This window comes from Acipenser ruthenus, chromosome 24 (genome assembly GCF_902713425.1).
Source record: "Acipenser ruthenus chromosome 24, fAciRut3.2 maternal haplotype, whole genome shotgun sequence".
NCBI classification, from domain to species: domain Eukaryota; kingdom Metazoa; phylum Chordata; class Actinopteri; order Acipenseriformes; family Acipenseridae; genus Acipenser; species Acipenser ruthenus.
In genome coordinates, this window is record NC_081212.1 from 24,937,833 (window position 1) to 24,961,197 (window position 23,365).

General features: G+C 39.7%; 1 protein-coding gene across 1 annotated transcript in view; it reads left to right on the forward strand.

Moving 5' to 3' along the window:
• The window catches only part of LOC117969339 (cell migration-inducing and hyaluronan-binding protein-like), a 49,943-nt gene extending 30,589 nt beyond the window's left edge, over positions 1-19,354 (forward strand). Inside the window, exons 7-29 of the mRNA XM_058998923.1 lie at positions 1,125-1,195; positions 1,379-1,474; positions 2,490-2,611; positions 3,116-3,263; positions 4,319-4,510; positions 7,801-7,970; positions 8,535-8,744; positions 10,139-10,344; positions 11,442-11,511; positions 11,879-12,007; positions 12,362-12,447; positions 12,625-12,756; positions 12,896-12,931; positions 13,013-13,168; positions 13,607-13,787; positions 14,220-14,435; positions 14,699-14,910; positions 15,252-15,437; positions 15,864-16,068; positions 16,545-16,631; positions 17,055-17,212; positions 17,549-17,649; positions 18,252-19,354. Coding sequence (XP_058854906.1) covers positions 1,125-1,195; positions 1,379-1,474; positions 2,490-2,611; positions 3,116-3,263; positions 4,319-4,510; positions 7,801-7,970; positions 8,535-8,744; positions 10,139-10,344; positions 11,442-11,511; positions 11,879-12,007; positions 12,362-12,447; positions 12,625-12,756; positions 12,896-12,931; positions 13,013-13,168; positions 13,607-13,787; positions 14,220-14,435; positions 14,699-14,910; positions 15,252-15,437; positions 15,864-16,068; positions 16,545-16,631; positions 17,055-17,212; positions 17,549-17,649; positions 18,252-18,382 — 3,301 coding nt within the window. The 3' untranslated portion in view covers positions 18,383-19,354. The remainder of the gene's footprint in view (positions 1-1,124; positions 1,196-1,378; positions 1,475-2,489; positions 2,612-3,115; positions 3,264-4,318; positions 4,511-7,800; positions 7,971-8,534; positions 8,745-10,138; positions 10,345-11,441; positions 11,512-11,878; positions 12,008-12,361; positions 12,448-12,624; positions 12,757-12,895; positions 12,932-13,012; positions 13,169-13,606; positions 13,788-14,219; positions 14,436-14,698; positions 14,911-15,251; positions 15,438-15,863; positions 16,069-16,544; positions 16,632-17,054; positions 17,213-17,548; positions 17,650-18,251) is intronic.
• Positions 19,355-23,365: the final 4,011 nt, after the last annotated feature.

The window sequence follows — 23,365 nt, forward strand, 5'->3', positions numbered from 1 at the left end:
GAAAGATCTACTTACATACATTAGCATTCTACTTGCCCACCCCTATTCTAAAGCATTAGGAGGCCACTAAGAATAGAAAAGTGTAAATGTAGGACTACAATATTTTTAGATATGTTAATGCTTTGTGAATACAGCCCTAGGCTTACTAATTTGCAAACATTTTAAAATCAGCAAGGTGCAGAGCCCACTGCTCCAATCTCTAAAATGTTGCTTATTTCATTGAATCCAACTGGTAGTATTTTATTAATTAAACTTGAATACATTACTAACATGTTGAAAGCTTGGCAGCATTACCAGCTGTGAAATATTTTTTAAAGGAAGTTCAAAACAATCTAGCACCACATTTGGAAATGAAGTGCTGTGTTTTACAAGCACATGTGGAAGTTTCCGTATGATCATAGCCTGATGGAAACCAATGAAAGAACATTGAAAAAAAAAAAAAGTGTTCCATGGAGCCATACAGTATGTCCTCAGTGAACTGCCAAGTCATAAAACTGCAGTTGTTTTTCATGCGGTCTGCCAAGAAAATGTTAAGAGATGATACTGACTTATATACTGTAACTGAAGCTCGGGGGTGCTGCACCTTTATTGCAAATATCGAAAAATTTAAAAATAATGTTGTCAAACTCAAATGATGTACATTTTGTCACCTGCTTTTTAAAATAAGATTAAAAAACGTTTTTTTTATTAATTGGACGTGTGTCATTTAAAGGGATGTGTTATCATGTTATCTTTTACTATTTCTCAAAATTGTTTATATTAATTGTTTTGTTACTATCTGTGAAGTGCTTTTGAGGCGATTATCTTGAAAGCTGCTATATAAGAAATAAAGATTGATTGATTGAACAGCTGTGAGAGTACTTCTATGAATGTTCTGTGAGAGAACCATAATGTCCATTGTATTTTCTAAAACTAGTCTTGGGACTTCAATGTCCAAAACAAGCTTGCATGGACCATTTTTTAAGTATCTTGAGAAAGTAACATTTGGGATTAGCCAGAGAAGACATGGTATGTGTTGCTCCACAAGAAGTCATATGCTTCAGTATCAACAGCATTCCTGGCACAATGTGGGATTGTTTATGGAATAACAATGGAATCTAACTTTCCCCTCTTTGGTTCCTTAGGCATCCGTGGAGCTTTATTACAGTGAAAGGAGATCCCTTCACTTCTACTGAGGATCATGTAGCCTATCAAGGTAAATTACTTTTGCATTGCATGATTAACAAGGTTAGCTAGCTTAATATATATATATATATATATATATATATATATATATATATATATATATATATATATATATATATATATATGTATGTGTATACTTTTCATTGTTATTAGCAGTGCCCGTTGTTTGATGTTCTGTGTTTCTTATTTTAAGGAACCAAGGCTTCAACAGAAGCCAGATCTTCAAAAGTGTTCCAGTCTGGATACGGAGAGCATTTTACTGTCACTGCATCAAGCCAATGGGTCCAAGGTAGTAGCTAAGTAACTGCTGCTACTAGCTGTGAAATCTCAAGCAGCTTAATAAATTAATCTTTACATGCACTGTGTGTGTTTTTTTAATGCAAAGAATAACAGCTACCGGAGATTGTTGGATAGCTGTATGGAATCAAGTGTACTCATCAAAAAGCAATTATGCTTTATAATAGTGACAGCAATCTAATTATAATGCACATTAAGATGGTTGCACATGTTAAACTATTCTGCAGGACCGTCCTTGGGAAATGTTCTCCACTGTTTTGAGCAGCTTTTTATAACAATGATTTCAGAGTAGTGCTTAGTAGGATAATGCTGAATAACACTGGATACATAGTAAAAGCTATATTAACAAGAAAGTGCTACAGCTTATAAAACTATAAACTTATAAAAGTTTACCACGGTAAATGTGCACAGTATTTTCAGAATTTTCCCATAGTTATACCATACATTTACCATAGTTTACCATGTTTTTTAAAATATGCTTTACCATACCTCTCCTGGCTTTACAATGCTTACCTATGTTTTACCATGCTTTCAGTGTGCATTATTTCACGCTTGTATGCTTTCACTATGCTTTATTACACTTTGCAATCCTTCTATAAGAGCTAGGTGACAGAGATCACACAGGGGAAGAGAGTGTACCAGCTACACTGAGCATTCCTAATTGTCTCCATGCTGGAAAGAGAACGTGTGGAATTCTTTAGGGGCTTTGGCCTGTGTCCTCAAGTCAGTGACCTTACTCGAATGAATACATTAAAAAGGGATCTTTAACATCCGTATCACAGATGCATGCTGTATCTGCTGTATCACTTGCCTGAGGGCCTGCAATGGCACAGTGGTGTCCTGATACTCCTGGAGAGGTGTTAGTAATCCCGAGGCAGAGCTTAATCCCACTGACCTTGGGGTTCAAAGGTTATCATGCTGCTCCGCAGCCTGTATGATTCCTTTTCTTTGACTATGCATATTCAGTGTTCTAGACCTCACTGGGTGTTTCTGATGCTGTGTTGCAGAGATGGAGTGGACCGAGTGGTTTGATCGGGATGATGAGAGAGGCTCGGGCGACTGGGAGAAGCTGTCGGATCTCCAAACTGCTTTTCCAGGGAAAATCTGTGCCAGCCCCTTGGACATTCAGGTACTCATCCTAATGTAAATCCCATATACATTACGGAGGGCTGATGTACTGGATTCAGCTTGGACGATGGCATATATTTCTGTTTTGTGCCCATCGGATCTAATCCAAAAATATATAATCTGGGTGTAAAGATGGTGAGCCACAGGTTACAACATGGCTGTAATAGAAGGGAATCTAAATTGGGTCTTAGACCTACAAGGGTTTCGATCTGTAACAGGTAGATGGGTTACTGTAAATTTCCCTTCCTCTTGTTGCAAACTTCCACCCAGAGCCCAGATCCAGATCGCCATTTTAATGGCCCATTTCTAAAGACATACGTCATAGCCATATCTGATCATCATTTAACTGAATCTCAGCATCAAAGGCAGAAAGCTTTCCATTACGTGTTTAACCACTCATTATGAAAACAAAGCAAAGTGCACACTCGATGACAGAGGCTTGAAAACATCCTTTCTTTTTTTTTTTTTTAAACGCTGATGTAATATCTTTCATCTTCTATTCTAGGCAGCCACCTATAGTGGAGTCGATTCCAATTTAACAGATGAGGTTTTCTACAAAAATGACAAGGATTACGGATTTGTGTGCCTTAATAAAGATCAACCAGATGGAATCTGCAACAACTATAAAGTGCGCTTCCTCTGTGGGAAACTTGGTATGTGTGGCATGTTGGTTCTGTGTTAAATAATACTGCTGTGCTGTAGACTTATCAAGAGAAGAAAAAGCACTGGGACATGGTGGTGGTGACCCAATGTGCTAATCGGAACCAGACACTGCTGGTCAACACATGGAACACTAGTGCTGGGACCTGGAGACCTAGCAGGGTCTCCTCGTCTGGACTCGGCTAGTGGTAAAACCTACTGTACATGTAACACAAGCTCAGCCCTTTAATGTGAATGGAGCTCTGTGTACTGGACTGTAGAGAAGACTGCAGTTAAACTGCAGCTTGCAGGAGCACTAGATCACCAGACTCAGTAGCTGATACAGTAGAAATCACTTTTAAATTGTATTGATACTGCAGACCTCTAAAGGCCTAGAAAAGGAACTTTATTACCAACACAGCAGAACTGTTAGTTGAGTGTTTAGTTACAGTAGGGTTTCCTTTGTGCAAAGCTACTGAGTGATGAAAGTGTTAAATATGAAATGACTGATTTTAGCATCAGCTATGAGACTGTTCAAGGAAAATCCATGGGGCTGAATTGTTTTTGTGACTTTTTAATAGGAGTGGTCAAATGAAATATAAAGGAACCCGGTGACATGCGTCAATACATTTACTCTTTTGTAAATAACCTGCCATTAATATGCAATAAATGACACACCCATAGTTTGTTCATGGTTTATTGTTCAGCGACGAATGCAAAAGGCCCTTTTGTTAACGCTTCAGATGGAATGTATTGTAGAATGTTTTTCACACTGCTGCTGAGCACAGCCTTAAGGCGTCACCTAACTTTAATTATCGTCAACTCCTTTTAGAGCACTTGTTCTGGTCAGTTTGTGCCAGCATACCATCATATTTTGGGCAATAGTCACCTAAGACATCAAAGGCAAGGCAGGTGCCTAAAATTCTTTCCACACTTGCTGTTAATGAGACAAGTCAAGGCCTGGAGATAGAGTATATTTGCCAAACATGTGAAACTTGACAGCTATAGTTTCTTACAATTTCTGAATGTGCCTGCATTGATAATGTTTTTTGTGTATGTTTATTTGCAGTTAGGCCACAAGTGACTATAACGATCGAGACCCATTCAAACACCACAATACTGGAGCTTGCAGAAGATGGGCAGACTTGGAAAGCAGGGGATACCATAGTGGTCGCCAGTACAGATTATTCCATGTACCAGGCTGAAGAATTCAAGATACTGCCCTGCCCGGCATGCGCATCAAACCAGATCAAAGTTGAAGGTATGTTTGTTTTCGAATACTAGTATTATTATTATTCTATTAACAATCTTATGAAATATAATGCTTCGGCCAATTCCCAAAGTTTGTAGTGGAAAACGGTAACCCCAGGAGCAGGCATGAGAACATATCTTGAGGGGTCACTTGAGGTCGCCCGGCATTTCTGCAGATTGATCTTTCCCACTGCTGGAAGGACTTAATTCAAAAGTACAGTATTGATCTAAAAAGAGAAAAACAGCCCTGCAGATATTGATCGCAGGGGACTTGTGAATCCAGCATGGATTCACTCATTCTTTCATCTCTGTTTCAACATCATCAACCTCCAAGAACTTCCAAGCCTACAGTTATACCGCAAAAAAAAATAAAAAAATTAATAAATTCTAGAGCACTTTTCATTAAAACCTTGCTTGGCCGAAAAAAAAACAAAAAAAAAAAACACTCACACAATTACATTAAACGTGGCTAAAGTATTAAAATACTGTAATTTACAGTTATAAAAAAAAAAAGCTGAATTGCTTATAAAACACTTTGAACACAGTCAGCCTGCGTGACGTTTTTAGTATAAATCTGCCTTCAACCCATGGGCATCCAGCAGGAAAACATAACCCTAGTTTTACCTGCCAAGGATTGTTAAAAATAAATGTCTTGGAAGCCAAGGACAATATTTTTCTTTTCCATATAGGCAAACTGTAATTAGCGGTTAACATGGGAAATTAATTTGAACTTTCATCTCGCTGTAATTGTGGAGAACGTTAGCGGTTTGTCTTCCCCCTGTAGACATGCTGCTTCAGGAATGTGCAGCAGGTGATGCCACATTGCTTTGGGTGATTTAGTTATCATTGTGCTGATCTAGCGTTGATTTCATAAAGCATGTTGAGAAACGCACTGGACTGCTTATGCTTTTGAGAATGTATTTACGTGTCTGACTCTCCAGCAGAATTTTGCGTCGTTATTAGGGATGAGAAAGGGAAGTGCTTATCTTATTGAGTATTCATGGGACGGTTTTATCCCTGGGAAAAACCATGGAGAGCTGCACTATCAAACTCTGAGGTCGTTTCTAGCTTCCACTGATATAAATCCTATTTATGCAAAATTGATTGGAAAGAGATCCGGTAGAAAAAGCAATACTGGTAAACACCGTGTGAAAACATTAAAAAAAGAAAAAACTGAAGGGCACTATTTTTACCAATTTGTTTTGGGGCAGAATGGACAGAAAATTAAATGAGCCAAAGTAAAAAGCTGCTCTGAGCTTCATAACTAGCTAATATAAATAGAAGTGGCAGCAGACTGGCATATTTTAAGATTTGTGTTGGCCAGACAGTGGGGTTCAGCTATTGGAAAATCCACGTCATACATTAGGAACTGTAGGAAGTGGCACATCCTGGAGGATGATCAGTAAAAATGAATATGTGATTCAGCTGGCTGTCTAAACTTTGAGCCTGAAAATATTCATAATTTTATATTTGTCAGTCAGTAAATTGGAACAGATCAGACTATGCTTATTTAAATATTTTATATCAATCATAACTGGAAGGAGCTTTCACAATCTGTAACATTATGTGCTGAAAATCTAATATACAGTACTGGCCAAAACAACAACATCAATTCTCATTTCTATAGTGCCTTTATTTTTATTCAGGCTGTAATTCTGCATGACATCTTTCCACTTGGATGAGTGTGTCTGTTTACAGGGCATGTCTTCCTTTAATTAAATTGAACAGAACCCATCATATTAATTCATCCCTCGTGTGCTGATTTTTTCATATGCAATATTTCCTACATTTGGCTTGAGATGGTACAGAATAAGGAACATTTGTCTGTATTGGACGCTAGAAGTACTTTGCTGGAAAAATGAAACCACTTGTGGGTTTTGAAGAGACTCCCTTTGCAGTAATAATAGTTATGAAGGCTTTCCTGAGTGGCACATGTACGTCTGTTGTTAGCATCCTACAACTATCTGTAGCTTACTGGAGTACGTAGCTGATCCACGTTAGTGGAGATGCTTTTTTGGCCCAGCATTAGAAGTCTATTTTTTGTTGCTTGTTTTCAGTTCATGCTTCCAGATTTTGCTTGTCCTTTCTACAAACATGTACTGTAAAGCTCTCCCAAAGCCAAAGGTGACATCCTTAGAGTTTAGCATCCAACTCCCAGAGCTTGCAATTCGTTCATCATGATCTCAAGTTATAATGCTTAAAGAACATGTTGTATTTTACTTACAGCAAATTGAGATAACACACCGCAGGCTTTAAATATCGTTTCAGTTTCATTACAGTCCTCACATAAGCTTGTGGCATTTGAGAATAAGAGGAGATTGAGGAGTGCAGGAGAAGAAGTGGCTTCTCATGTATTGTGCTGTAGGGGTCCTGATATCAATAGAATATCATGAAACTGTCCATTAATCTTAGAAGTGATTTTCACCAGTGCTGTAAAGTGGAGATACTGTGAGGCAGAATGAAGGCTTTCGGAATGGATAATGCACATGCTTTGCTGGAATGTTTAAGTAAGGTTTTTGACAAGGTATAACTTGGCTTTTGAAATCTTTATCTAAAACTAACTAGGACAATCCCAATAAACCTTCAAGCAACTGTCATTCAGATAATAAGTAAACAAGTCCGTTACCTCTGCAGTCCTGCCTGAGTGCAGTTATTTTTATAATGCCTTACTCCTCACGTTTTCCTCTCAAACTGTTTCCTTTAGATTAGAGTTTATATTTGGCCACTGGTCCTGAATGATATCACATTTTAAATTCAATCAATTTGCTTTATTTCTGCTCACCATATGCTTTTGCTGCTTACTGCCTGGGGGCCATCAACAGAAATTACAGTTAGCTATCTCAGTTGTTATACTAAAAACATTACATACAGAAACAAAAACAATTATAAAATTGTGTTATTCCTTGACAGACTTTCATGAAGCCAGGTGGTGCTGTGTTCCCTCGCTTATATTCTTACAAACAAATCACACACTGCCTCTTAGTGGCCAAAAAACAAATCAGATGAGAGGAAGGAAATACTGTAAGACAGGCTTCCATAAGGGATATTAAACTCCACAGTGCTGCACTGAAAATGAGAATGCTGGTTTAGTGTGCAACAGCCTGGTTAAACAATGTTGAAATAAATGCATGCTTTACTGTTGCTGATAACACCAGTGATGTTGCGTAAAAAAAACAAAAACTAAAAAACAGTCATCTTGTTTATACCCCAGTTAACAAAAAAGGGCATAATTGAGCATGTAGTGAACCATGGGGTTATCAAGGACCCTTATGGTATTGTATGGTATTGTATATGTTTCAGGAAAAGCAAAGTACCTGCATATAGGAGAGGAGGTGGATGGAGTGGACATGCGAGCAGAAGTGGGGTTACTGACGCGAAACATCCTGATAAAGGGCGAGATGGAAGCGCAGTGCTACGGCAACGACGCCTGCAAGTTTTTCGACTTTGACACCTTTGGAGGACATTTAAAGGTACTGCGAAACCTGCTTGACTGCGCGGTCGTGTTTCACAGTGAGAAGCAAGCGACACCACAAAGAAATCTGGCTTAAATATTCATCAACCTTATGATAGCCAGATGTTTTCAATAAAACGTGGTTGATAAACAACACCAAAAACAGGGCAAATAAGCATTACATTGCATAAAGAGTTTGGTATTGTTTCAAAAATGCTTCACATTGCCAGAACTAAAAACACTGCTCAACAGCAAGGGTCATGGCCTGTTATTGTTAAATGATATTAATAGTGTATATGTTTATAAACATGACTACAAATATTATACTCACTAGTTATAATCAAAGAGCATTTCTCTTCAAAGGAATGTTGAAATCCTATTTTTACACACATTCTGCATGTCCCCTTGAGAATATTCAGTTTCTTAACCACAGGATAAGGACAGGGAGCAGTTTTAGAAATAAACAAGCACACAAAGCGCCTAAACAAACCCCTTCTGCACAGTTGCTCTTCACCTTTGTAACATCCGCTCTGCTGCCTTCCAAAGCGCTGATTGGGATTATTCTGTTAACTGTAATCCCCAGGTAGAACACGGGTTCAAGGCTATCCACATTGATGGGATGGAGATGAAGCACATGGGGCAGCAGTTGATGGGCCATTACCCCATCCACTTCCACATGAATGGAGACGTGGATGAGAAGGGGGGCTACGACCCCCCCACCTACGTCAAGGGGATCTCCATTCACCACACCTTCTCCCGCTGCGTCACTGTGCACGGCTCCAACGGACTGCTGGTGAGCGATGACCTGAGAATGGATTTCACACAGGGGGGATAACGACTCTATATGGAAACAGTAGTTATCCTTTTACATAGGAATTGACGCACAATATCATATTTGGATACACATCGGCATAAAAGCTACATGCAGAAAATATAATTACTCAGTTATTTATTTATTTATTAGGATTATTTATTATTATTCAATGCCTCAGGCCTACAAGTAAGTGCACGAATTGCCATCCCATCTTCTTTATAATCATTTTATGAACTGTGCATTTGAGGCCAGCCCACTAAAGCGCTTTGTGATGGTGGTCCACTATGAAAGGCGCTATATAAAATAAATATTGATTGATTGATAAATAAGTTTGATACCTTACTCTTATTAAATTGTTTCCGAATGCAACACTGCAGTATTACGCTCATTGCCCGCCCTAAACAGAGGTTTTAAATTCTGTTTCATCAGTCCAGATGTTTGGTTATTCTACCCATATTGTTGTTTACAGCATGACAAAGACTTTAGGATTTGCAGCACAGCTTTCTCCCCCTTTTAACTGGAGCCATGTCACAATCTCACTGGAGACCAAGCTCAGACAAAGTCATCTGATGTTTAAAAATATAAATTAGTGGCACATGCTTTGCAAAAAATAAATAAATAAATAATGCATACGCTGGTTAGACACTTGCGTTGTATTATGTGTGTGTTTCTGTCTTGTAAGTTATGACAAAGCCTGCCTACAGACACAGTTTAAAATGTTAATGCCAAGTTAGTTAAAATTTCCACAAGGTGGATGGAACTGCTGTGTCAATACAAAGTGAATATAAGTGTACGAGTATCCATTTCCCTCTGACACCTGACATCTTTCCAAAGCTAAAGGCTCTAACGTCATGCACAGTAGCTGCTAACTCCTGCATTAGTGAGGTGCCTTGTTTGGTCTTTTAGAAGGGTTAATTAAGTTTGAGAACCTCTACCTTCTCCTGCCTTGAGTAATGCATTTTCCACTCTGTTTGTAAATGATTTCCCTTTGTCTGCTTGCTGTGTTAGTATTACTGCTACAGTGATTAGAATACATTTGCAGCCATCTGTTGATGCTGAGTAGTCAATCAAGTCAGCTCAGTAATATGCAATCTCCAGGAAGTATTCTTAAGGGACTGCAGATCACTTAACACAAGCGGAATTGCATTTTTTTTTTTTAAATAAGAAAGCCAAATTGGACAGCTGAGATTGCAAATTGGCACCTCTGGTGATCAGCCTAAATTACTCGTGATGTTTAATCTAGCTTCTTTCGCAGGCAATTTGAAGGGGGAGAAATGGATTGTGCTATGGCAGCCTGCCCTGCTTGTGTGTTTTACAATGGGATTCAAACAGTGTGATCACTTTCTGAGTAACGTGCTTTGTGTGTGCTGCAGGTAAAGGATGTGGTGGGATATGACAGCCTGGGGCACTGCTTCTTCACGGAGGATGGGGCCGAGGAGAGGAACACGTTTGATCACTGCCTGGGATTGCTTGTGAAGGCAGGGACACTCTTGCCATCTGACAGAGACAGTAAAATGTGCCGCGTGATCACTGACGGGGCGTTTCCCGGCTATGTAGCCAAACCCAGGCAAGACTGCAGGTAAGAGAAGCGCATTCCCAATGCCAAGCTGTGGAGTAGCATCGGACTGGGTGTGCCGATTAATCAGATTTGTTCAAATTGGCTTAATAAATTGCTGCTGCAGTTTTATTCTGTCTCAACAATTACATTTTTTCTGGTGACATATTCTACTAGTTCATCACTATGTGTGTACACATTGGCTCTGTAAAGATGACACAGTTCACTGAAATCTGGCCAGTTTGCTGGGAGCAGAATTGGTTGGTATTTTACAAGACAAATGGAGAGGTACTTAACAGTGTGTTTGGTATTCCTTTTAGGGTGCCTGTCTAAAATGTCACTGTTTTAACAACTCACTCTGACAGCAAGTAGCCTATAAAATGGGTGACTGCCTTGGAAGAACATCACAAAGAAACACTTAAATCTGACAATGAAATGTGTGTTTAATCAACAACATACTTTACTTTTCTGCATTAAAAACATTAGAATTCCTAAAGACTGGAGACAAGGTCCAAGTCCCTAGGAAAGGCTAATATTCATCCATACAAATAGCACAAGATTTAAAGTCTAAATAAATCTTCACTTCAAATGAAAGGATATTTGCTGAAGCATGGGGCAGTTCCTAAAATTCCAGACCCCCCCCCCCCCTTCCTGTATTGAAAAAACAAATGTGACATTTCTGACAAATGCATATGCAAGTGCCAGCCAGCACTTAAAAATGCAGGGTCACAGGAGGGTACAGCTAACTGCTTTTGATAGGTTTAGCTCATTGGCCATCTGGTCTTCACATAACATCCATTTCTGCATACTTGGATTCAGTTCCAGAATGATATAGCCTGGCAATCTCCCCTAGTTTGCACTATTGCCTGTTAAACTATTTAGCAGGCAATATGTAAGGATCTCATGCAGGCAGTCAAACAGTTAAACATTAGTCGTTAGCTATCTGACTACCATGGCATATAATGTTATTATACAGTATATCAAAAAAGCAATTTTGAGACATATTAGAGACGTAGACACCACGGCAGCTCCCTGTGTGAATTGCATTGCTGCTTTCATTTTTGCACAAGAGGAGCAAATTCATTTTGAAATTGAATCAATGGCTTTGTTTCTCTTGACAGCGCAACTTCCACTTTCTGGATAGCTAACCCCAGTAACAACCTCGTCAACTGTGCAGCTGCTGGGTCTGCAGTGAGTACATTTCTTCTCCATCTGTTTACATTCATGGAATAGTCCGTTATGGAAACCACTGCCAGTGATTGATTTGTTTCAGGCGAGGCACAGGCTCGCAATGTTAAAACTGTGCTGAGTTATTTAAAAAAAAAAAAAAAAAAGAAAGGTCAGGTGAGTTTATAAATTTATGAAGGCCTCTGAACCTTTGTCCCCTCGCGCCTCCCCCATTGCATAATTGCATAAAACATATGGCATATAATCTATGTAATTATCATATCCTGTTCACCATGTAGAGTGTGACAGATAGAGCCTACGGGTCCATGTACCCTGAAAAAACAATATACTCGATTTTGATAAAACCTCCAACCGTTGCTCCCCGCCACAGGAGACTGGGTTTTGGTTCATCTTCCATCACGTTCCCACCGGACCCTCAGAAGGTCTGTACTCCCCTGGACACACGGAGCACATGCCCCTGGGGCAGTTCTTCAACAACCGGGCGCATTCTAACTACAGGGTGAGTTTGCAGGCCATGCTGAGGACAAACTTGCTCGCAGCTGTGGGTCGTGTCAGCTCTCAGTTCACAGGGTTATTAATACTGCCTCAACGCACTTTCCAGGTACTAGCTTCCAAATATGAAAAAAAACAAACAAACAAAAAAAAAACAAGCTGACCGAGGTTAGTTATTATTAAGTGCCTCCCTTTTCCTGTTTTTTTTTTCCCCCCCAGTGTGTTGCAGTACACAGCTTATGCTCATTTATCATCTTCTTCAGTACAAATGTATTGTGAACTCCTGCCAAATGCTTCCTTGTCTACTGTGCGTCTCTGCCTGTTCCCAGTTCTGATGTTATTGAATTTGATTCCCCCCCAGGCTGGGATGATCTTGGACAATGGAGTTAAAACCACAGAAGCCAATGCGAATGACAAGAGACCGTTTCTCTCTCTGATCGGGGCAAGGTGAGTAACTCGCATACTGTATTGCCTTTCAGTAGTTTTCCTTGTGACTTTTACATCTGCAACTGCTGTGAAACCCATTGCAGACACAGCATAGACTACCATATGTGTGTGCCAATTCCAGGAAAGAGGATTAGGACATCACAGCCCCTGATGTTGTATTCCTTTGTGGTTGAACAGATACGGGCCGCATAAGGATGCTGATCCTTTCAAACCCAGAGAACCTGCTATCATCAAGCACTTTATCGCCTACAAGAACCAGGACCACGGTGCGTGGCTGCGAGGAGGGGACGTGTGGCTGGACGATTGCCAGTGAGTTTGGAATCATTGTCCTCAATTCATTTAAATGCACACAGAGGACAGGATGACTGCCCTGTGAATGAAATATCGCATTGTAACTGGAATGCTGTTCAATAAACTAATAACACAAACATTTGATCTTCTTGTGCAGGTTTGCTGACAATGGAATTGGACTTACTCTGGCGAGGTAAGAACCGCTGGGATTCCTTTGTTTCTTTTATTGCACAGTAATTTGAAACGGCAGACTTATGATTTGCCCTCTCTGCAGTGGCGGGACGTTCCCCGATGACGACGGCTCCAAACAGGAAGTGAAGAACTCCTTGTTTGTGGGGGAGAGTGAGAACAGAGGCATGGAGACCCCGGACAATCGAATCTGGGGGCCCGGGGGTCCGGATCTCAATGGCAGGATGCTTCCCAGAGGAGTGTAAGTACTGCAGAGTACATGTAGAGAAAGGTCTTCGGAATAGCATTCCAGAGGTCTTCAGTAAGCAAATGACTAAAAGCAAGCGCTTTGGGGGTTTTGACTTGTCTCTGCCTAATTCTGTCCAGCTGTGAAAACTGTCAAGGAACAGAATCCCACTACAAAACAAATATCTTTTATCTGGTTTAAAAGGAAAATGTTATTGCTCTTTTTCAAACTTGTCTCCAAAGTCATCAAAACTTACGCAATTACTTACATGACCCCACTCCTCTATTTTTAGATGCCCATTATTAGCAATGTGTGTGTGGCGGTGTTCTTCTGAATACCAGTAAAGCACAAGAGCACGTCATAGATGGGATTGAAGCTTATCTGCCAGTTTACCCACCTTGTTTATTTATTCAATTAATTCTAAGTGTACATCTGTCCTTTTGTGATTTGCAGGGACTTCCCTATTCGGGGAATGCAGATCTACGATGGGCCCATCAATGTCCAGAACTGCACTTTCCGCAAATTTATTGCACTTGACGGGCGCCACACCAGTGCCTTTGGCTTCAGGCTGAACAACTCCTGGCAGAGCTGTCCCAATAACAACGTGACTGACATTACCTTCGAGGATGTGCCGGTACGTCTGCCTACACACAGCTGACACGCTCTCCTTAAACTGCGTAGTACTTGAGACAGCAAATCAAAGAAAATAGGAACATTGCTTTGTTGGTAAGCTCCCAGTAAATATACATTACTAAAGTAGTGCTGGTACTTGAATGCTGTCCATTTTAATGTAATTTGAACTTGTCAAGGAGCTATACAACACTTGTAGTTTTCCAAGACAAACAGGATAGTTTTGAGATGCAATCTGAACTTCTGGACACACATATCTACATCGGGATGGATTACATTTCTCATAGAGTGCGCATCTTCTTGAGTTTCTTCAAGCTGTTGCTGTAATGAAACCCCATCCATATGCTGTTGGCAGACAAGCCCCATGTGTCTAGCAGTGGTCAGCAGAGGGCACCCTTGCACCATATCTAACAGATACTTGCTTCTCTTCATGCAGATCACATCGCGGGTATTCTTTGGGGAGCCAGGTCCCTGGTTCAACAGGATGAACATGGATGGAGACAAGACGACGATTTTCCACGACGTCGACGGCTCTGTCAGCGAGTACCCAGGAGCGTTCCTCGTGAAGGACGATAACTGGCTCCTCAGGCACCCCGACTGCATTGATGTCCCAGACTGGAGGGCAGCTATCTGCAGTGGCCGCTATGCACAGGTTCATCCTCTTTCTATTCGTGTTTCAACCCCCGTAGTGCCACTGTACCTTTTGCTTCTGAATGCCCCCTGCAGACCATCGTAGGCTCAAAGATGAGATGTACCAATCTAAATTTAACCGACAACAGCTCTTGGCTGGCCAACCCCTCTTCACTTGACGTCCCTTGAAAACTGCTATAAATGAAATGCAAAATGGTAACTGAAAGTATAGCTTGTTATAATACAGTCTAACACTGGGTTTGTATGCCGCCTTATCATTGACAGATTTACATTCAAGCCCGTAACCCAGCTAACCTGGACATGAAGATGATTAAAGACGAGTACCCTGAGCACCCTCTCTCTCTGGTGGGGGCTCTTGGGAAGAAGAACCACTACCAGCAGTACCAGCCTGTGGTCACCCTGCAGAAGGGATACACTGTCCACTGGGATGGGGCAGCTCCTCAGGAACTCACCGTGTGGCTCATCAACTACAACAGGTAAGGCTGTGTTCAAATTACAACCCGCTGGTGTGGTGATTAATTGCTTAACGTTCTTGGTAACATAATGGCGTTGGTGTGTATTTTTAAGTTTCACATTGAATGTTCCATATTTGAATATAAAAGTATACTGGTATGTAAACAGCCTAAATTTAATTGTGGCTCATACAATGTTTTACCCATTGTTTCACTTTTTGTAAAGTACCGCATAAGCATGTAAGATTTCCTGTGTATTTTATACATGCAATCTCCCAGTGTGTGCACCAGCGCCATCTAGTGAATATTTAACTGAAGTATATTACATTTCAATGTACACTTGTATATTTGGATACTCTTCGTAGGAATGACTGGATCCAGGTTGGGTTTTGCTATCCTAAAGGAACAACCTTCTCCATCATCTCTGACATCCACAACCGCCTCACCAAACAAACTCACAAGACTGGGATCTTCCTTCAAACTTCCCAGAAAGATAAACTAGCCCATGGTCACCCGCATAGGGGCTACTATTACTGGGAAGAGGATACTGGGTAAGGATCATCATCCACGCCTACAAACATGCTGAAGTGTAGTAAATCAAAGTGAATTCATAGAGAAGAATGGGTCAGCATTGACAAGCTAGAAAACTCAAGGCAACCCTTTTTTCTTTTACTAATGCTAGTTTTCCATGTGTCCTTAAAAGTGTGCAGCCAATGCTAATTTGACTGCGATTTCTATCCATTGTGGCATGTTTTACATGCAGATATCTGAATATCTAATTCATACATCATTGCAATGTGTGTTCAAGAGGTGGCACAGAAGGGCCATTAGTACACATTAAGCTGTATGATTAAGTTAGGTCCTCCTAGATTGTCTGCAAGTGCTATTATTATAACTGGACAGCTTTGTTGTTCCCCCGCTGACTCGCTGGATTCTGTTTGTAAACCGCTCTTGTGCTTTATTTCTGTTTCCTCAAGGCTGCTCTTTCTGAGGTTGACAGCACAAAACGAGAAAGACGAATTCGCCTTCTGTTCAGTGAAGGGCTGCGAGAGAATAAAGATCAAAGCTGTGATCCCCAAGGGCAGTGGCCCGAGTGACTGTACAGACCAGGCTTATCCCAGATATGCAGAGATGCCCATTGTAGACGTGCCAATGCCGAGGAAGCTGTCCGCTTCAAAGCTGGTAAGTGACTGATCCTTCGTTTTTAGTCTCCGTTCACCTTACCTGAAAGACTAGTGTGGGAGCCTTGCTCTCAGGTTTCTGTTTCCCTCCCATCACAGAAGATTTTGTGACTTTTTGTCTCCCTCTCCCTCTCCCTCTCCCTCTCTCTCAGACAACAGCTGAGCCTGAAATGTGAATATATGTTTGCCACTTTATATTGCACCCCTGAACCTCTCTGGGCAAGCCATATGTAAGTGGCAGTCTGCCGTTGGATTGCGAAATGTTTTACAGGGCCACTGTAATAAGAGTCTGCTCCAAGTTGGTATGGCAACAATGGTGTTCTAATGAGGCATACTACCAACAGCCAAATGAATGAACATTTCAGGATTGACAGGCAGTTTTGAACTAACCTTTTCAATTGAACCTTTCATGGTACACTCAAGTTAATGAGTAACTCCTGCTCCCAGTGAAAAAGTTTCCCCTCTGTGTTTCATCAGCACACAAAGGAACACTTCCTCGAGGCCAGGCTGGAGTCCTATAATACCAGATTTTTCCACATCAAGGATGATTTCGCTTATGCTGAGGTAGGTCCCTATACAGCTTTACACCTCCCCCCCCCATCCCACCCCATCTACTTTAAATCCCACTTTATTATGCATTAATAATCCACAAGGGGGTGCTGAATCAAATGCTGTATCTGTTGTGTCCTGCCTTTCTTCCATTTCTTTGTGTCTAACAACACGCAGTTAAAACTGAACTGTGGGAGATCGTCAAATAGCGTATCATGTGAAAAAATCCATATTATAATTTTCTATAATTGAATTATTAAATGCATTTTTACTTGTGTATATACACAGTTAACACTAGTGTAAACACGAATCAAATATTACACAAATGTGTATTTTGAGATTTTACATAAAAAAAATAACTTGACACTTTTAAGGCATTGTTGTAGTTATTGGTATTACTCTGTAAGTGGTAAATCTTCTGATGTTGTCTGTTGTTAGGTCAATGGGAAGAAACTTTACCAGCCTGAGGATGGAGTCCAGCTGACTGTCATTGATGGTCAATATGGGAAGGTGCTGGACAGCAAAGGGTTTAGAAACTCAATTCTGTTGGGAATCCCGGCCCAAATCGAGAACTACGTAGCAAGCCTCAAAGACGAGTGAGTAGCAGATTCGAAGACTGGGGGCTTTCCATTGTTTTGCAGGACAGCTGCTCCATTGCTAGGGTTTATTTTAATCAGAAAGGAATTTAGCAACATGGGGATTAAGACTAAAATAAGAATCAGCAAACCGTCTAAGCAATCTGAAATGCTTTTAGTGGCATACACTATCAATCAAACAAAGCACTATTTACACTGCGAGTCATTTCACAGAACACTTTGCATTGCGTAGCTGTCACAGAATGTTTAGACTGCGTGGTGTACATCTACGGGGGTCGTTGTGAGAGCGGGTTTGTAATTATTCATCCTCTCCTTTATGGTGATGTTGTTTTATAGGTCTATTGTGATAATTACCTCAAAAGGACACTTGGTAACCAAAGGGCCATGGACTAAAATACTTGAAAAACTTGGAGCAGAAAAGAATGTGAAGTTAAAAGGTAATTTACGCTGCAGGGGAGTAGTTTCTGTAATGATAGTTTGTATTGTACCTAGGTTAGTCCGTCTATCTCACTCAGCCTGAATAATCTGCATACACACAGCACACAATTAGCTCATGTACCTGCGTCCAGGCTTAAGCCAATACTGCCTGCCTTACTATGTACCCTAACTTCTAATGAAGTTTGTACAATGTAACAGCAGGTGGAGCGGTGTCAGTTTCACTGATATTCCAGGACAAATGTGTACATAAATCTGAACACATGAGGTCAGGATATTTCAAATTCAGACAGATTTTAGGAAAATTTTACTATTACCTGAGAACTAGAAATGTATGGTTTCAGTAATTCTGTTTGAATATTTTTTAAATTAATTTTAGCATTAAATCAATTAACAATTTCCAAATGCAAAAATAAACATAGGTACAAAGCAAAGATTATTCGATGCATGTGCATACATAGATGCATGCATGCATACATTTTACCATTATATCCTCCAAAATATAAACACTGTACATTGTGTTTAATATTTAAGTTATTAACACAAACGCATTCTTGCTAACCAGCTTCTATGTTTCTTTTTTTTTATGTTCTCTTTCTTTTAGACAAGCTGGTGTTTGTGGGGTTCAAAGGAAGTTACAAACCTGACTGGGTGAAACTCATCACAAACGACGAAGCGGCTAAAATTCACCAAGTACTGCCAATTCCTGTGGTGAAGAAAATGAAACTACGATGAGAGCGGGACTTGCTTCCTGTTGCTAGCACTGCCCAGTGTAACTGCCTGAAACGAAGGGGGTTGAGGGAGAGGACTACTGATTTCTGCTTAGAAAGAGCATGTGTGTATTACAGCATAGTGTTGTTGATGTCTAGTCTTTTTGTATGTGACAATGTTCAAGTATGTGGTTGTAATGTGTATTGAATATGCTTGATTTAAAAAAAGAGTACAAACATTCCTTTTTGCTGTATGTAAATGGTGTTAACCCCAGTCACATTCCAGTGGCGTTTGATTAGTTTGTTGGCAAAAAAAGAAAAAAAAAAAAAAAAAAGTTTTTGATGTGTGGAGTGTTTCATATTAAAAAGCTTGCCTTGTTATGTACCAGCGAGAAATGTAGACAGATTAGAATCAAATTTGTTCCATTGATCAAAACAGTAAAAGTAAACTACTGGCTTTTCTTTTTCTAAATGGTTTCTATTCAATACCAAATATTTCTATCTATCACGGTTATTGATATTCAGGTTTTAAATCTATGGCATTGGCCAATTTCTTAATTGGGTATCAAACACAGGCTTCTACTTTTCCTCTTGCCGAAATAGCTGGTCTTTTTTCGGAGATTGTAGTGTTAGTGTTTTGTATGTTTAAATATGTTTCTAATCTACATCAGATTGATTTAAGAGTTATATTTTATACGTATTTATTGTACAGGCACAATTGAACACATTTAGAATGGACATGTGGAGTTGTAATGTATTTGCTGTATTACTGTCCTGACTGTAAAAGTTGTATGCATTGTCTGATGCGCTAGAACCCAGACTCGTGCATAATTATTGTTATTATACAAGATTATGGTTGTTTATACAGTACTGTGGAAAAGAATGTAATTCATGTGGATGTGGAAGTTCAATTAGAAAAAAGGACTGTTGTGATTGTAGCTGTTCACAGGTAACACAATGTACAGATCTCAATAAAAGTGTTACTGTGTAGAACGTTTCTCCTGTCTTGTGTCCTATCATTGCACGTACAGTAAAACCTTATCTGAACTTTGATATCACCGACACCTCTGTTGTCCAAACAGCCCCTAGGTAATCGACAATGCTATGTGTTGTCTGCCATAGTAAATGCACTAACCAGACCTTTATTAATTATTCACAATTTATTTGTGTGACAGGTTGCTTGTTGTATAATAGCCATTTTAAATTCAAATTCCTGGTCCTGTATTTTGAAATGACATTTACAGCCTTTTGTCTCTTGTAATGGAACTCATTCTATGGGCTCAGGTAGCAAAGCTGCTAAATGATTCAAACTTTCATCATGTCCTGTGTATAATTTCTGATTATTCAAGCTTGGGTTAGTCAACCCTGACCTCTACAGCTGGAAAGACTCCAGTTTGGAATGGAAGTGTGCCATTGTTCTAATCTATCAGAGCAGCCATTTTCATAACCAGGATTCAAAGTGTTCCTTCCTGCGTTGTGTGTCCAGTCAGAGCACTTGACCCATAGTCACTCATTCGGTTACACTAACTTTAACCAATTCATTGTTTAAATAATGCTAAGCATTTATTCTTTACCCTTTTATCCTGCTTCAACAGTTCCCTGAAAACAACAGTGATCTAGAAGTCAGGAGTCCGAGGATATTTTGTAGGATATCTGGAGTCATTTTCACACATTCAGCGGTTTTGTTTCCCTTCTAAAACAAAAAAGGGGAATTCGCTAATTGTCAATTTGGATATGAAAAAACAGTCACAAGCACAGAGCTCCTCACTGCTGTCTGGGTAAACTGTTGAAAAAGACACTTATCTGTCATGCAGCAGGTGTAAGAACACACCAGTGTTCCGTGAATGGACAAGTGGAACTCGTCTGCAGGTCCAGCCTGATAGGAGATGGTGATAGAGAGGCCTGGGACTGAATGGCAGGGTGTGTTCAGGTCAGTATCAGGGTGAGCTTGCAGCCAGTAGCACACTGTTCCTCAACTATAATGAGCACTCAAAATTCTCAAGAAACATGGGAAGCAAAACAGAATAAAGATTAAAATAATAAATCAAGAATTGCATTAGCCACAGCAGTCACTTCAAACATTGCACTAAAACTCTTATGATTTACAGCAGATTTTAGGAGAGCTTAATAGAGCGTATTGTGTATGGAACAGAAGGATTAAAGAATGCATGATGAAAACCCAACACCTGGATCAAAGCATAGAGAATGGGTGAACACGGACCTGAAGAGAGAGGTGATACAGGTGTCCTGCATCAACACGATATATCAAAGCCTTTTACTCTAGTGTGCAAATTGAATTTTTTATGAAAGGGAAATAAAACGAGGGGAGCAACTCAAAAGGGTTATTTAAAATGCAACAGCCTCCTTTCATTCTAGTATATTTGGGTTATGGTGGGTTTTTGTTTTAAACTTTCCATATACAATTAATTGTAAGCCTTTGAAATCAGGTGTTAGGTCTTTTCTTTGGCTTTAATAACATGTTTCAATTCTCTCCCAATCATTGTGTAGTTAAAGTAAGATTTTTCTGTGTTTTAAGCCCATCAAAGTTGTGTGGAACAAGGGGGGGGGGGGGGGGGGGGGGGGGGGGGGGGGGCATTTTGCAGTTACACATTTACTTTAGCCAGGGAAAAGGTGAATTTAAGTGTCTCAAATTATCTTACAAAATTATAACGTTATTTCTACTGTGAGAGGACAGTCAAATTATTTTTAGATCATGCGTTCATATAGGCCTATCCTATGGTATTCTATTTCAATAATCAAAACCAACAAAGGATTTAAAATGTTCCCATGGTACTCAGGGAGGAAGTAGGGATACAATCGCTAGAATAACAAACCACTCTGACGGCGCAAAATCTTAAAACACACTGACTAATTTGAGCAAACATGTCTTCAGACATAGCTGTATTTTTCAGGATTCATTTACATGTACATTCCTCAAAAGGATGTTTAGCTCACCAGTTATTACATTCCATGTAATCATGGTCTATACCCAAGAGGTATTAGAAAACCATTTGCTACTTGCTCATTCATAGGAGATGAAAAATAAAGGAAGCTAATACAATATTAATAAATAGTTGTGGGCTTTGTAAATGGTGCCAAAATCAAAAGCTTATTTTTTAGGAATGTATTTGTGACTTTATAGTGGTGCAGTGATCTCCTATGAAATATGGATGTTCATCGGGCTGACAGAACAGATATGAAACTCAAAAGAAGACTCAAAACTTAAAAGAGCCCGTATCAAACAGATTTGAAAACGTACTGTGAGCCCACACGGAAGGATCGGGAGAAGGTACCGGAATATATTTCTTCTGCCTTACAGTGCTTTGGTAATGACCTATTTTTAGTTCTGAAATCACAGGCTACTTATCAGAATTATCATCCCAGCACTATATTATAGTGAATTATCTGGCAGTTTGCATGCCTGGAATGCAGTGTTGAAAATCATGAAGTTTGAATAAGACGGTTCTCATAAACACAAGGAATTCTGATCATATCCTAGCAGTGCATTTGGGCACATACTGCATGAGCTGGCTCCATTTAATCTTTTAACTGTCATGGACTACACTTAACAAAACGTTACTGGCTCCAATTATTAGTTCCTGTGACCCATTTTAAAAATCTGTGATAACTTGTTGGAATGCATAAATAAAATGAATATTTATAATGAAATACACACAGCACATTCTTTTACTGAAAAAACAAACCTGATAACATTGAAATGTTTCAACTTCATTACACAACTTTGAAAGAACAAGGGTCTATATCACTGTTTCTCAACCCTGGTCCTCGGGGCCCACTGTGTCTGCTGGTTTTCATTTCAGCTGAGCTCTCAATTACTTAACTAGACACTTAATTGAACTGATCATTTGCTTAATTAGACCTTTTTAACTGTTTTCAGCTCATAAGCAGTTGCAGATTTCAAGTTAGTTATAACATTCTGTAAGTTGAACTCTGCAACTGTTTAACAGCTGAAAACAATTAAAAAGGTCTAATTAAGCAAATGATCAGTTCAATTAAGGGTATAGTTAAGTAATTGAGAGCTCAGTTGGAATGAAAACCAGCATACACTGTGGGCCCCGAGGACCAGGGTTGAGAAACACTAGTCTATATGATGGGAATTTTTCCCAACATGTGGTGGCCAAAAATAACAACAAATACTATGGAAGTGGTTTAATGCAACTACCAGATCTGCAAAAAGGTTTATTGCCTCATTTTTCTTTTTTACATGTTTCCTAATTTAAAAGGACATTTTTCAGTATGTTCTTCAGCATTATGAGATGTGACACATATTAATATTGTTTAATAAAGATGCATCCGAGTGCTCTTGGTGTCTGCAGTTTACACTTTACAGCATACCTACCGTAACATCTATCACATGCCAAGACATGTACCATCTGTAAGTTAATACAAACCAATTAGAGAGAGTGGGAGGTTATAACAGTTATTACTGATTACTACACAGAAGTACAGAACAGATGATGGTTCCTAAGGGAATCGAATTAACGTCTAACAATGTCAAATTCTAAAATAAGAAAAACCATCATCCGGTAATTGCGTAACTCAGTAAACAGCTTTATGTTGTCTTTTGTAAGCACGATGTTGCTAAGAAACAGCTCTATCTATTGCATGACTGTTCTTTTTAGAGTGTTGTTGATTCCTTTAATTCACAAGGCTGGTTTATCTAATTAGAATGAATGGATCCCTCCCTATGTAGTTTGTTAGTTGTATTTGGCATGAACAGATTTTAATCTATTGAGAGAGCCTGGAATGAGATATGCATCCATGCCTAGAAACGACACCAGCCTTCTTGATCAGACAAACAGAACAGCGTAATGAGTCGTGAGCCAAAGAGCTTGTGTTTTCAGTTACAATACACTTTTGGGGCTGCTTGTATATATTGCTAATACTTACACTAGCATCCACAGCCATTGCAGAAAAAGGTACATGGCATGTATTTTGCGTATACTGTATACACTTGATAGTCTCTTACACACATAGTATTGTAGTA